The sequence below is a fragment of the Lingula anatina genome, chromosome 5 (assembly GCF_051362555.1).
Source record: "Lingula anatina isolate TDL-2025a chromosome 5, LinAna3.0, whole genome shotgun sequence".
Taxonomy (NCBI): domain Eukaryota; kingdom Metazoa; phylum Brachiopoda; class Lingulata; order Lingulida; family Lingulidae; genus Lingula; species Lingula anatina.
Window position 1 is genome coordinate 1,931,130 of NC_141771.1, and position 12,235 is coordinate 1,943,364.

The 12,235-nt window shown below is 38.6% G+C and overlaps 2 protein-coding genes across 3 annotated transcripts; both read left to right on the forward strand.

Annotated features, from left to right (window-relative positions):
* Positions 1–483: 483 nt before the first annotated feature.
* On the forward strand, positions 484–5,241 carry LOC147761460 (medium-chain acyl-CoA ligase ACSF2, mitochondrial-like). Of its 2 annotated transcripts, XM_087013852.1 has the most exons (5): positions 484–641; positions 788–971; positions 2,930–3,064; positions 4,451–4,566; positions 5,169–5,241. In XM_087013852.1, the coding sequence occupies exons 1-5, from the start codon at positions 613–615 to the stop codon at positions 5,224–5,226; spliced, it is 522 nt and encodes a 173-aa protein (XP_086869978.1). In that variant the 5' UTR covers positions 484–612; the 3' UTR covers positions 5,227–5,241. The 2 variants fall into 2 exon arrangements, with proteins under 2 accessions (XP_086869978.1, XP_086869977.1); XM_087013851.1 differs by lacking the exons at positions 4,451–4,566; positions 5,169–5,241 and having other exon boundaries at positions 2,930–3,849.
* Positions 5,242–5,490: 249 nt separating this feature from the next.
* LOC106169015 (medium-chain acyl-CoA ligase ACSF2, mitochondrial-like) lies at positions 5,491–10,134 on the forward strand. Its single transcript, XM_087013172.1, has 9 exons — positions 5,491–5,537; positions 5,581–5,692; positions 5,907–6,002; positions 6,457–6,653; positions 7,467–7,564; positions 7,879–7,949; positions 8,629–8,736; positions 9,071–9,219; positions 9,735–10,134. Exons 1-9 carry the CDS (start codon positions 5,491–5,493, stop codon positions 9,967–9,969), a joined length of 1,113 nt encoding a protein of 370 aa, XP_086869298.1. The 3' UTR covers positions 9,970–10,134.
* The last annotated feature ends 2,101 nt before the right edge of the window (positions 10,135–12,235 follow it).

Genomic DNA, 12,235 nt, shown 5'->3' on the forward strand with positions numbered 1-12,235 from the left:
TGGTTGCAATTGTTGGCCTCTTTGCAACCCCTAAAAAGAAAATATTTGCACTATTGGTTTTGATATTTATTTTTAAGACATAACATTACGTAATTTTAACTAATTAACATTATTTAGTGCTATATAATATCTAACACCATCCTTTAATAGAGGGACCTTTCAATAAAAGCGGCCGCTACCGGCCAAATTTCGAACACCATATATCTGTGTTTGTCATTTACTTATCCTGTGGCTTGGGTATAATGTTTAAGTTTACTTTAGTTTAAATTATTTCACTGTAACATATGCTTCCACTTGTGTGGATGAAAATGACAATATGAATACAAATTTTGTGAATATGCTATTAATGAGGAGACATAAATACTGTTTGCATTAAAATTTATGTGACATTACGGATGTGGTTTAAAAAAAATCGACCAATAACAAGGGCTGCGGATTAGTATAAACCAGCGACTGTCAGGTCATTCTGGATAAAGACAAGAATCCACCAATCAGGAGTGAGAGATCATAGATAACTTTTATTTATAAACTATATTTATTATATCGGTGTGTATAGAGTGTATTTGTGTCAGTGTCTATTCAGTACGTCTGTCTGGCATAGCGAGAGGAAGGATGTGGAAGTCAATCGTTGAAAACCCAGGGTATAGTATTTGTCCGTCTGTCTGTCTGTCTGTTTGTCTTTCTGTCTGTCTGTTGGTCTGTCTGTCGGTTGGTTCAATTGTTTATTTACTTAAGAATCGGTGTTTGCAGTATACTTCATATTATTCTTTTTCACCACTGTATCCAGCGATGCCACGCCTCCAAACGAACCGTTAAAGAACAGTTACATCCACGGGGCCAGCAGCGAGCCTCTAGTGGGACGCACGGTGTGGGAATGCCTGCAGGAAGCGGCCAGGGAAAAGCCGGACAGGGTAGCCATCAGGTTGCCGCAGTTTAGCCAAGATCTCACCTATAAAATGATATGTGACAAGGTATGTTCGTGCATAGTGAAAAGACTGGTCCAGAACCTAGTTAGGTGGAAGGGGGATGTTAGCGATCTAAGAGTTAATTCATTTTTTTAAATTACCACCCTGGGTCAAATTTGTGCACCCCGAGGGGGAAGTTGACACACATACTAAAATCCAAAAGATGTATATATTTTCTTTTTTTGTGCATTTTACTCGATAAACTGAGTAACAGAAACAACTGAAAACTTGCGTCGTCCCTGCGGGGGTACAGTCATTAAATTTCTGCTCCATTGGGACGACACATGGGGAGGCGTGTGAGAGGCTATTAAAAGATTAGGCGGTTTTTCTTTCATGTACGTCCACCATATTTAGTACCTAGGATTTGTAAAGCCTAGCTCAACTCGTTGTGAATGCGATCTTACACGATAAGTAAAAAAATCTATCTCATCTACCTTTGGTTATTTTGACAGAGGTTTAGTAATTACATTAGAATGAAAGTGTTGTTTTCTCCATCAGAGTCACCGTTGTTACACACACACACACACACACACACACACACACGCACACACGCGCACGCACATTCACACACTCACAAACACACACACAAACGCACACACACACAAACGCACACACACGCACACACACATACACACTCTCACAAACACACACAGGCGCACACACATACACACACTCACAAGCACACACATACTCACAAACACAAACACACACGCACACACACATACATACATACATACATTCATACAAGCATACATATAAATATATATATGTCTAAAGGTGGAACGGGGGACCACGAAAAGGGGCGGACTAGCCCATAACGTGACTTCTCCAATTGACAGAGGGAGGGTCAGATACGTGTCACGTTAGAGATAAGAGTGGAGTGCAGGTTTGCCCCGGGGAAGGACAAGCAGTGCCCATGCACTGTTTATATATATTGTAGATTAAGTGTTGATCATTTTGTAAAAAAAATGTTTATATATTTAAATGTCTAACGAGCATTATATGCAATGAAAAGGTTGTTTCACTGATTATCTTTTCAAAGAAGCATGCAAACTTTGCACAAGGGCGATTATTGTTTTGGCAATATGACTTTGCGAAAAAGTTGGGGTTGAAGCCCATGTGTGCACCATCAGCAACACCTAGAATATAAATGAATATATACATGAAACAAAACCGCCAGTGGCCAGTGAACCTGATGAGATTGTATCGTACATGTATTATTTGTCGTACATGTATGTCCATCAATGTATGGCAGACGTTGTTTCTGAAGATGCGTTTTCAAGGAATACCAAGGCATGTAGTTGCATGTCTAAGATCAGTTGTTATAAGAAATACTACACAGAAAACTACACGGACAACACATTCCAAGGATTAGGGCTCATCCCCCATGAAACAATCGTTCTCCGTAGAGCAAACCAACTCTGCGGGAACTCTCGTTAAATGCAACAGATAAGCACGGATTATTATATACATATGCATTTAATTTTTGATTATTTGTTTAAATATTTCATTTATATAGATTTTCTTTTTTCGCTGATCGAATAAAGTTAAATTGAAAAAAGAAACAGAAAATCAGGTGATTATACATGTACGTCTTACGTTGGAAACGAGAGGACGTTAGCTAATCTGAACACCTGATTGAATTCAGCGAGAGTTAGGTCCTTCTACGTAGAACGATAGTGTCAGAGCCCTTAGAGTAACTGATGAAATTATGTTCGTCCAAGGTTTTGAAAAAGAGTCGTTTTACTACCATGACAAGTATTACGGACGCTGCCTGGCAGGTCTGTGAGTTGTTAATACACAGTAGGTACTGACAGGTACTGAAATCAAAATCAGAATAACTGATGCATGCATACCTATTGTAGACGACGCGTGTCACACAGTTGCCATTATGTAATAGTCAGAGCTTAATCACTGTGTTTACCCGGCAAGAATAAAGCTAACCTGAACTGATTGGTTTTCAGAGCACAGAACTCGCCAAAGGACTGCTGGCACTAGGGATGAAGAAGGGAGATTTTCTCACCATTACAAGTGTTCCGGACGCTTCATATGTATATATGGTATATGCTGCAGCACAAATTGGCGTTGTCTTTAACGCGGTAATTACGTTATATTATCTCAAATTATATGCAATTTTAGCAGCAAAAACACAAAGCATAGAAAATTATATTGAAATGCATTTTCAAAGGAATTACAAAAGTATGACAGTTGTTTCTGTTGTCATGTTAAAGCCCCTCTGGCGATCCATTGGTTTTCCATTGAAACAAAAAATAGGGAAACAGAGCAAACGAACAATATGTGGTGCCTCGATATGAAACCAGACAACTTTTGTGTTTTTAATCTCCAAATATTAAAAAGATTAAATTAAGTTCATAAATAGGCCGGGAACAAGAACTTATTATATAGCATATTTTATATTATCTATTATTGAAGATCATAATAATAAACGAGTCGCATTTCAATGTACTCCATGCTATGGTCTTTACTTAAAAATAGCAAATTTTACGAGATTACATATTGCATCGTATTGTTTGGTTCCATTGCCTCGCTTTCAAAAATTAGAACAGGCGCTCCAAAACCGGGAGAAACCGGGAGAAAGTAAAAGAAATTATATTGGCCAAGTTCGCCCTTGCACAAGAATGTCCTCGCAGCATTATCTGCAATTAAGCTTCCTACGATTTAGAATGTATTTTGCAATATCAATTTCAATCTGGCCCATGAAGAATTTTATTAATCAAGAGTGGGGGAGGGGTGAAAAATCCCAATTGGGGCCACATACATGTATAACACTATAAATACAATGGGAATCCCTTTAAAATGAAGGTAAAATAAATGTTATTCTAAGGAATTCCGACGGATTTACTTTTTACAAGATAAAATCACTCGAACATTTCTAATATAAATTTTCAAAAAGACACCAGAGAGCAAATGAAATTAAATCAACCAGACGGTAAACACCGGCAGGCTTTGTCAATTTCACCAACTTCTCAAACAGCGCACTTTTCGCGCATGCGTAGTTGTTTGAAGCCTGTGTTGGGAAACAGTAGAGCCTTCAGGTCTTTAAAAAACAAATGAAATAGAACACGTGTGTCATACATTCATCTTATCATGTAAGATCTGCCGATGTGACCTTATGTTCCAAAATAATACACCGACGTTATACATCGATGAGACTTCATGTCTTTTCATTTTAGCCGGCGTATGCGTACCGACCACGTTCAAAATTCCTAGACATAGCTCTTAATCAAGTATGTATTGCGACAAAATATGTTAAAGCGTAAATTCCAATGCAGAGGTGTGTTATTTCAAAGCAATCGATATTTTTAAGGTTTTGAATATGTTCACAAAAACTGACAATTTTTGCATTGACATGATTCTGACACTATCGACTGAGACAGTCAAACTTGTATTTTTGTTGAGTAATGTATAAAATTCGAAAAAAAGGCATTTGTCATAGAACCCATGGCATCGATTCCTTATTTCAGTTAAAGTCAAAAACACTGGTGATTATAGAAAATGAGGCCGGAACAAATGTCGCTGCTTTGAAGGAACTTATACCAGACTTGGAGACATTTGGCGGAAGAAACATACAGTCTAAAAGGTAGAACCATGGGGTGTAGTCCTATCCCAGTTGTGACGGGTAAACTTAGCACCTTGCTGTGATAACAGTCAATGTGAAAAAGAAATCTTATGACCCCACACTGTGACCGCGACACGCCACTGTACTTCTGATGTTAAGTAAACCAGATTGGCTCGATCTCTATGGCGAGCTGATTGCTGTAATAAGCTTGTACCAAGTTAATGTGTCACTACTGATCCGAAAAATTGCCTTATCTTGTCAAAGTAAATGCAAAACGGTGTAAAACCTACTGTAAACCTAAAAGTAAAACCAAATGGGTGTGCAGGTGTTTCCTGGCGTCTTCCTGACCTCTACTTGATCTCTCCCTGGCCTATATCTAACCTTTTCTTGACCTCTTTCTGACCTCTGTCTGAGATCTGCCAGAAATCTGTCTGACCCCATTTCGATAGCTGTATCCTTAAAGGCACAATCAGAGGCGCAATTGTAGTCGCAACACATACTTACGAAGATCTAAAATCCGTACTCAAAGTTGCTAGCTAATTCAGTTTCCAATTACCATGTTTTGAACATCATCGGTACATTTAAGTACCTTTAAATATTCAGCTCAAGTGAATTTATTTCAGGGTACCCCATCTTAAGAATATCATTATTCCAAATGTGTCGAAAGCAGCGTACGGGTAAGCGCCATCTTTATCTTTGTTTATCCTGCTGTTCAATTATAAACTTATATACGTGTAGTAGACACATTATAGGCATACTAAGAAAGTTAATTACTTATATCCCAGAGAAACAGCCACGAAAGATATCAGTACAAAAGTATTAAAAAATAATATATTTCTGGAAGTACTTTACGACTCACCTTTTGATCTAAATTTCAATAAAATAATTTAAGATAAATAATCTACTAGTCATATACTGTATCAGTGTTCCTCGTCGTTTTGTTAAATGGGCAGATTTATCTCATTTTGTGGACTGCTGGTGTTTGACTTTTGGTTAAAGAAATCTGTTATCGAAAATAAAGTTTGAATTTTTCAGCCTGTCCTTCGAAGAGGTCACAAAGCTTGGTAAAGATATTTTAGAGGACGTCATCCAAGCAGCCAGAGACGCCTTTACTGGAGATGATCCTATAAATACGGGGCTGTCCTCGGTACGGAATGATATGAACCGATTGCCCAGCAAACACAGAAAGTCATTATAACATTATCATAACGTTTATACAACCACAAAACGTCATGGTAACGTTATAATAGCATTCTTTACTTGTTGGGTTTAAAGATGCATACAAAGTCAATTTTTTGTCACAAAAATGTTGTCTGTGGAAAACATCACATTAACATCGTTAACTAACCTTTTGACTCCAGGGCAGCACCGGCGTTCCTAAATGTTCCGTCAATAGTCACTTTAAGGCGGTCAATTTGCTCAAGTTTTCCTTACTACGGTATGCTGACTATAAGAAGGTAATAAAGACCATTTTTAAATAATGTTCTTCCTGTGATGTGAAACCTTTAGAAAACTAGAAAAATGTAGCCTTCTATCCTTTGACATTTCTTACAAGGATTCTCAAATGCAACTATATACAGTAGTTGCCTTTAGTATATATTACAGTAATAAGTGCTTTTTATCAAACGGTAGTACTTGACGTTGCTTTATACTGTAATATACAACCAATCTACAGTAGCTTATTAACCACGTCGAAACCGAGGATCAATTTGTACAATGGAGACCCCTTTCTCATCTTGGTTTACAATGGATGACCCAACAGAAATATCAGATGTTGGAAATCCTCTTGTTTTCTGATAGACTCTGTGTTCACCAATCTACCTATTGGTCTATAGGTTACTCTATCTGTTGATTTATCTGTTGACCTAAGTACTAGCTATTGATCTATTTATCAATCTATTGCGATACCAGCCGGTGGTAGTTGGAGTGGGTAATCCCGTTGACGACGAACTGGTAGCAGATTACGTCTACTGGGTCAGTGTGGAGTATGAGAAAGACATCCAGCTGGTCATATTACCGTCCACACTGTGGGACGCAGAATTCCAGGGAGAGAACGAAGATGAGGGGTACCACATGGAGGATTTGTACAAATCTATACACGAGTGCAGGTATGTTGTATTGCGTTAGTCACTTTAAGCCCCTGTGACACTGGGCTTGCAACCTCTTGGAGAACCAATTTGAACTGCCGTTTTTGTGGTTAAACAGAATATGTTATATTTCTATGGGTTATTCACAATGTTTTTATTGTGAAAAATAGATCTCATACGAAGAGTTATTATCCCTTTAAAGAAATTGGTAATGGGCAAACTTTGTTGTCCAAACCGTCGCAAACCCAGTGTAACAGAGGTTTTGTAGTTTTGAACCTAGGTTACAGCATTTCGAAGGTTTAAATTATTTGGGCAACATCCGGTTAAGTTAGACGTCACGGTTCACACGTATTATAATGTATGGAGTATAATCTGGGTTCTCAGTTCAAGTTTTCTTTTAAGTAAAAAACGTAATTCGTTTTTTAAAATAATGAAATATTGATTATGGATATTAGCCAAATAAACAATAATTTGTAGATATTTTTGTTGTTCTAGGGGGAAAACAACGTTTGTATATTTTGACGTGGTCTGTGCAGACGTCCTTATAAATGTTACCGCGCTTTTTGACGTTCAAAACCAACTGGCGAACCAATTTACTCCCGGACAACATTAAACCTCGATTCCTTCTTTAAATCTTTCGTTTCCAAGTGGCCTCTAATTTAAATTTTGAAAATTGCAAATTTCAAGACTAATGCAAAATTTGATTTTAGTTAAATATATCTCAGCGGAACTTACTCAAGAAGCAGGAGTTTTTAATGTCAATGGTACTTTATGTAACTGTACACTTTTTGTTATCGCAGTTTTTTTCATTAAAATATAATCGCCATTTTACAGGATCACCCACCTGGAGCTGTACCCGACATTTCTGATGAAGGGTCTGGAGCTTGATGCCGAGATTGTCCAGAAATACGACACGTCTTCTGTGAAACGAGGTACATTTCTTCTTTGAAAAATGTGTACTTATTTGACAAAAGGTTGAAGATTTACATGGGGTAAAATTACCCCTGTAATAGCTAATTATGAGCATTAAAACCAGGGCTCACTTTAGATGCTGTGTAAATATATAAATGTACTCCTTCGGAACTGTAAATCATCTAAAAACAATCTTTCAGGCATTTGTTGCACCGGTCCCTTGTTTTAAGTTTGTCCTAGGCCATGTATACACGTATATCTTATCCCTCTCCTCCGACACCTGCATGCACTATAGACTGTTTGAATCAAGGATGTTTTTTTTTTGCTTCTTTAGGTATTCTCACGTCCACAGTTATCACGGAGAAACTGAGAGAGCGGTGCTCAAAACTAATCCCAGAATTTGTGGTAAGGTTTTGCCTTTCGATGTATTTAATTGAGCCATATAAGATATTCTAGGTGTTTCCTTATTTAGGTTAGGGTCGTGTGTTGATTGTTCCTTAAAGATTAAAAGATTTTCCAGTATCCTTTTGATATAATGCGGTATGCTAACGTGTATCTTTAACCTTTAAAGGAAATATAGAATTACAAGATGTCTTCTCTGGTCTTCGATGTAAAAGGAAATAATGCAAACTCGCAAACACACAACTTTCAGAAGCATTGTATAAATTGTTATGATCTTGAACACTATGAAACTACAGCTTGAATTATTTCATTTACGAAGAGCGAAAGAAGACCATGTTTTACATTTATTTTCCGATCAAAATAAAGCTTACAGAAAGTTGTAAAACAGGTTGCAGATGCATTTTTTTTTTTTTTGGGGGGGGGGGGGGGGTTACACCAGTTTTGTCTTTTATATACCCGGGATTTCATCAGATTACACGCCATACACTTTAGACCGTGCCCCCCCCCCCCAGAATGACATTGACCTTAGATGTAAATACCTGTAACACCACATGGCCAACACTAGATTCTGGGTTTTCAATACAGCACTGCTAATGGATATATTTTGCTTGTTCATGAAAGTAAAAAAAAGGGATTGTTGGTTTTAAGCTGATGTACGTCAATTCACGCTTGGTGTTTTCAGGTCGCACTCGGCACTACAGAATACTGGAACATCAGTATCACCTATCCACTAGATGACGACTTTGACCGCCGGTACCGCGGTATTGGCTTTCCACCGCCACACACTGAGGTGTGTGTGTGTGTGTGTGTGTGTGTGTGTGTGTGTGTGAGAGAGAGAGAGAGAGAGAGAGAGAGGGAGGGAGCCAGACAAAGGGAGTCTTCTCCAAAGTTTTCTAAATCAATCAAACAAACAAACTTCATTATAACTATAGTTGTGTAAAACGATTTTCCATATAGGCACCTTCTACCATTATACAGAGTTTAGTGACCCCTGATACGAAGTTTTTGCCTCCAATAAAGTTATTTCCAGGCCGTCTATTAGAAAAATCAATATGTAATCAATATATCAAATAATCTTTAGTCATATTGCGTTCAACAAACTGATCTGTTTCTCGATATTTCAGGTGAAAATAGTTGATGCAAACAACAAGATCGTTCCTCTAGGTGTGGAAGGGGAAATATGCGTGAGAGGGGTGTTCATGTTCAGTACTTATTACGGTTCTGAAGACTTGTACAGGAAAGTGGTGTCACCGTGTGGTTGGTACCATACTGGGTATGTTATGTGTTAAATGGGACAACGCGTTTGATGAGTTGAAACAGCACTCTGGGAGAGTGTGGTAGTTGTGACAACACAATGGGTGAGTGTGGTAGTTGTGACAACACACTGGATGAGTGTGGTAGTTGTGACAACACTGGATGAGTGTGATAGTTGTGACAACACTGGGTGAGTGTGGTAGTTGTGAAAACACACTGGGTGAGTGTGGTAGTTGTGACAACACACTGGGTGAGTCTGATAGTTGTGACAACACACTAGATGGTTGTGATAGTTGTGACAACACACTGGGTGAGTGTGATAGTTGTGACTACACTGGGTGAATGTGATAGTTGTGACTGCAGTGTGAAGGTGTCAAAGTTGTGACATATCGTAGCGCTTAATGCAACTGCAACTAACATCCTAGATATGTTTTGACATGTTTATAAACTTTGATGAAAGAAATAAGACGTGGGGTGTTTGCGAAGCGTGTGCTTATCCCGATCCAATTAATCACTTTCTATTCCATACCCCAGAGACATTGGTACGATGAATGAACACGGGTTTATGTACTACATTGGACGGAAATTTCATGTACTCCATTTTTCTCGCTGGGGCGACAAGGTTTATCCTGCTGCTATAGAGATTGCAGCAGCAAAACATCCTAAAATCAGTCTGGCACAGGTGAGAGAGAGAAAGAGAGAAAGAGAGGCCTGTAGGGGAACGGTTGTGGGGAAGTCTGGAGCACACTCTCTAAAACAACTTGACTAACTCGTTTTGGTATAAGCAACGTCATTAATACCCCTGTACAAAATTTTCCATTAATGATATGATATCAGTACTTACAACTGTATGACTCACGACATATATACATGTATTATAGAAATACACGCTTGATCGGAAGAGTCGAGTGGTCGTTTACGAACGTTTGTGTTCTGAAACAGGACATTTTGCCATGAAACAGTGATAAACATAGCTATAATATAATTAAAGGAAAAAACGGCCCTGTTTCTGAAAATGCACGCACCTCTATATCGCTTACTGTTGTAATTGTTCTTGAAAGGTGCTCCCGACCATCACAAGGATGCTCATTATATCCATTGCCTCGAAAATTAATGACATATATCAACAAAAGGGCTCATTTTTCTGTGAACGGAACGCATATATTATTATTATAATCATTATAATTATTATTATTAAGATAATGATAATGGAGATGATGATGATGAAAGTGATGATCTTTTTGCTTGGTTTAGGCAGTTGGGTTTAAAAAACCGGGCGAAGATGACCTTGATACCATCATTCTATGTGTTATGTAAGTAACCATATGAAGTTCAATCTTTAAAATACGCGTACGTATCTAGCTGCAAAGTCTGCCAAAATGATTACTACGTATCTATACAAACCTCTCGCCAAAATGCCGTTGACTATAGCCCTTTTCAGAATAGCGGTCTAACTAGTCCGAGGTTCGAATATGGCGACCTTCTACAAAGCTTGCCGTCTAATCCGCTAATAGACACTAAATAGATGTCCCGTGGGGAAGTATTCAAGTGGTTCCGCCATATTTGACCCTCAGACTAATTAGCCCCCTATTCTGAATGGGGCCTATATAACAAGAGCTCTTCAGCGACTCATTAGACTCGTGGATTTATGATATCATTTGGATATTAAAATGTGCATTAGTAAGTTCAACATGAAGTTATAGTTACTTTACGAACTGTACAATTATTTTGGTCCAGTCCATAAAGCAACCTTACAATTTACGCTGTGTAATTCCAAGGTCACCGTCCTGGTATCATTATAAACAAGATTGACAGTGCTTAAGTGTCTAATAGGACATACATCGAATTAACGCGTGATAGCGCGTGCGTGTGAGTGCGTGTTAACTCGAGTGTATATAAGTGTGGGTGTGAGTGTGAAAAATGCGTGAAATGTGAAAAAGGGAAGGTAATAAGATGAATGAATGTGTGCGTGGTACCTGTGCGAATAAGCATGCTTTATATATTTATGAATCGTTTTCTTTTCTATTTCTCTAGACCTATCCAAGGTCAAAATATAACAGAAGGTGAGCTCCGATCTCATTGCCAGAGCGAGGTGAGTGTGAGCCATTATGGGGGAAAAATCCAGTCAATTATATTACGTCCTCAGTAATAGTCAAAACATAGAAATCAGTGCATGTATCATTAAGACTTATGGTCAGGAAATTGTCTGCTCTGGTGACCACTACCATACCTATGGCGTAGGAATTGTTTAGAAAGACAGCTAAGGGTGTATTCAGCTGGGATTCTCGCTGGGTGCAACCAACTTAAAAAATAACACGCCTTCACCTGGCGTGATGTACAGTACAGAAAAGCTGGTGATTATTCGAACTCTTTAGAAACAAAATAACTGGCAAATCACTCAACTAAGCCGACTGTGGTTAACAAGAGTCCCTCGCAGAGTTGGGTCGGTTTATGTGTCTTTATGTCCCTTACGTGTGAAAATCTGGACTGAAAAACTAGGATGATTACTTTTAGAATCTATAAACATCTAACGTACGCCTCATAACGTTCACATCGGGCCAATCTTGACCAGGTAGGACAGCAACTTCACGACGTCACCAAGAATTCAGATTGCTTAACGTGGGATTGAACATTGTACGACGCTGTATTTACTCCTGTTATCTGTCCATCTGATGACGTCATTTAACTCCGGACTAAGTTAAGCTGAGTGTGAACACTCATTATTTGGAGCCTCACTCATGGCCCTTCTCTCCTGTTTTTTAGGTTTTGGATTAAATGTGACCGGGCCCTATAATAAACAAATCGAAGAATAAGGCCCAGTGAGAGGTAACGGTCGCCATATGACGTCATTTAGCCTAAAATTGTTTCTGCATAATATGGATATAACAGCCCGCTAATTCCTCATTTCAGCTGTTGGATCACATGTGGCCGGACCACTATGTCGTCATGGATACGTTCCCTAGGGTGGGGATCAGGCAGAAGGTGACTATATTCACTGTTTTGACCTATTCTGTGTGTGTGTGTGGGGGGGGGGG

Coding starts and splice junctions, on each gene's coding strand:
- LOC147761460 (XM_087013851.1), top strand. CDS start 613: ATGTGGAAGTCAATCGTTGAAAACCCAGG. Junction 642..787: donor TCAATCGTTGAAAACCCAGG/GTATAGTATTTG, acceptor CACTGTATCCAG/CGATGCCACGCCTCCAAACG. Junction 972..2,929: donor ATAAAATGATATGTGACAAG/GTATGTTCGTGC, acceptor ATTGGTTTTCAG/AGCACAGAACTCGCCAAAGG.
- LOC106169015 (XM_087013172.1), top strand. CDS start 5,491: ATGGGCAGATTTATCTCATTTTGTGGACTGCTGGTGTTTGACTTTTG. Junction 5,693..5,906: donor TAAATACGGGGCTGTCCTCG/GTACGGAATGAT, acceptor TTTTGACTCCAG/GGCAGCACCGGCGTTCCTAA. Junction 9,220..9,734: donor TGTGGTTGGTACCATACTGG/GTATGTTATGTG, acceptor TCCATACCCCAG/AGACATTGGTACGATGAATG.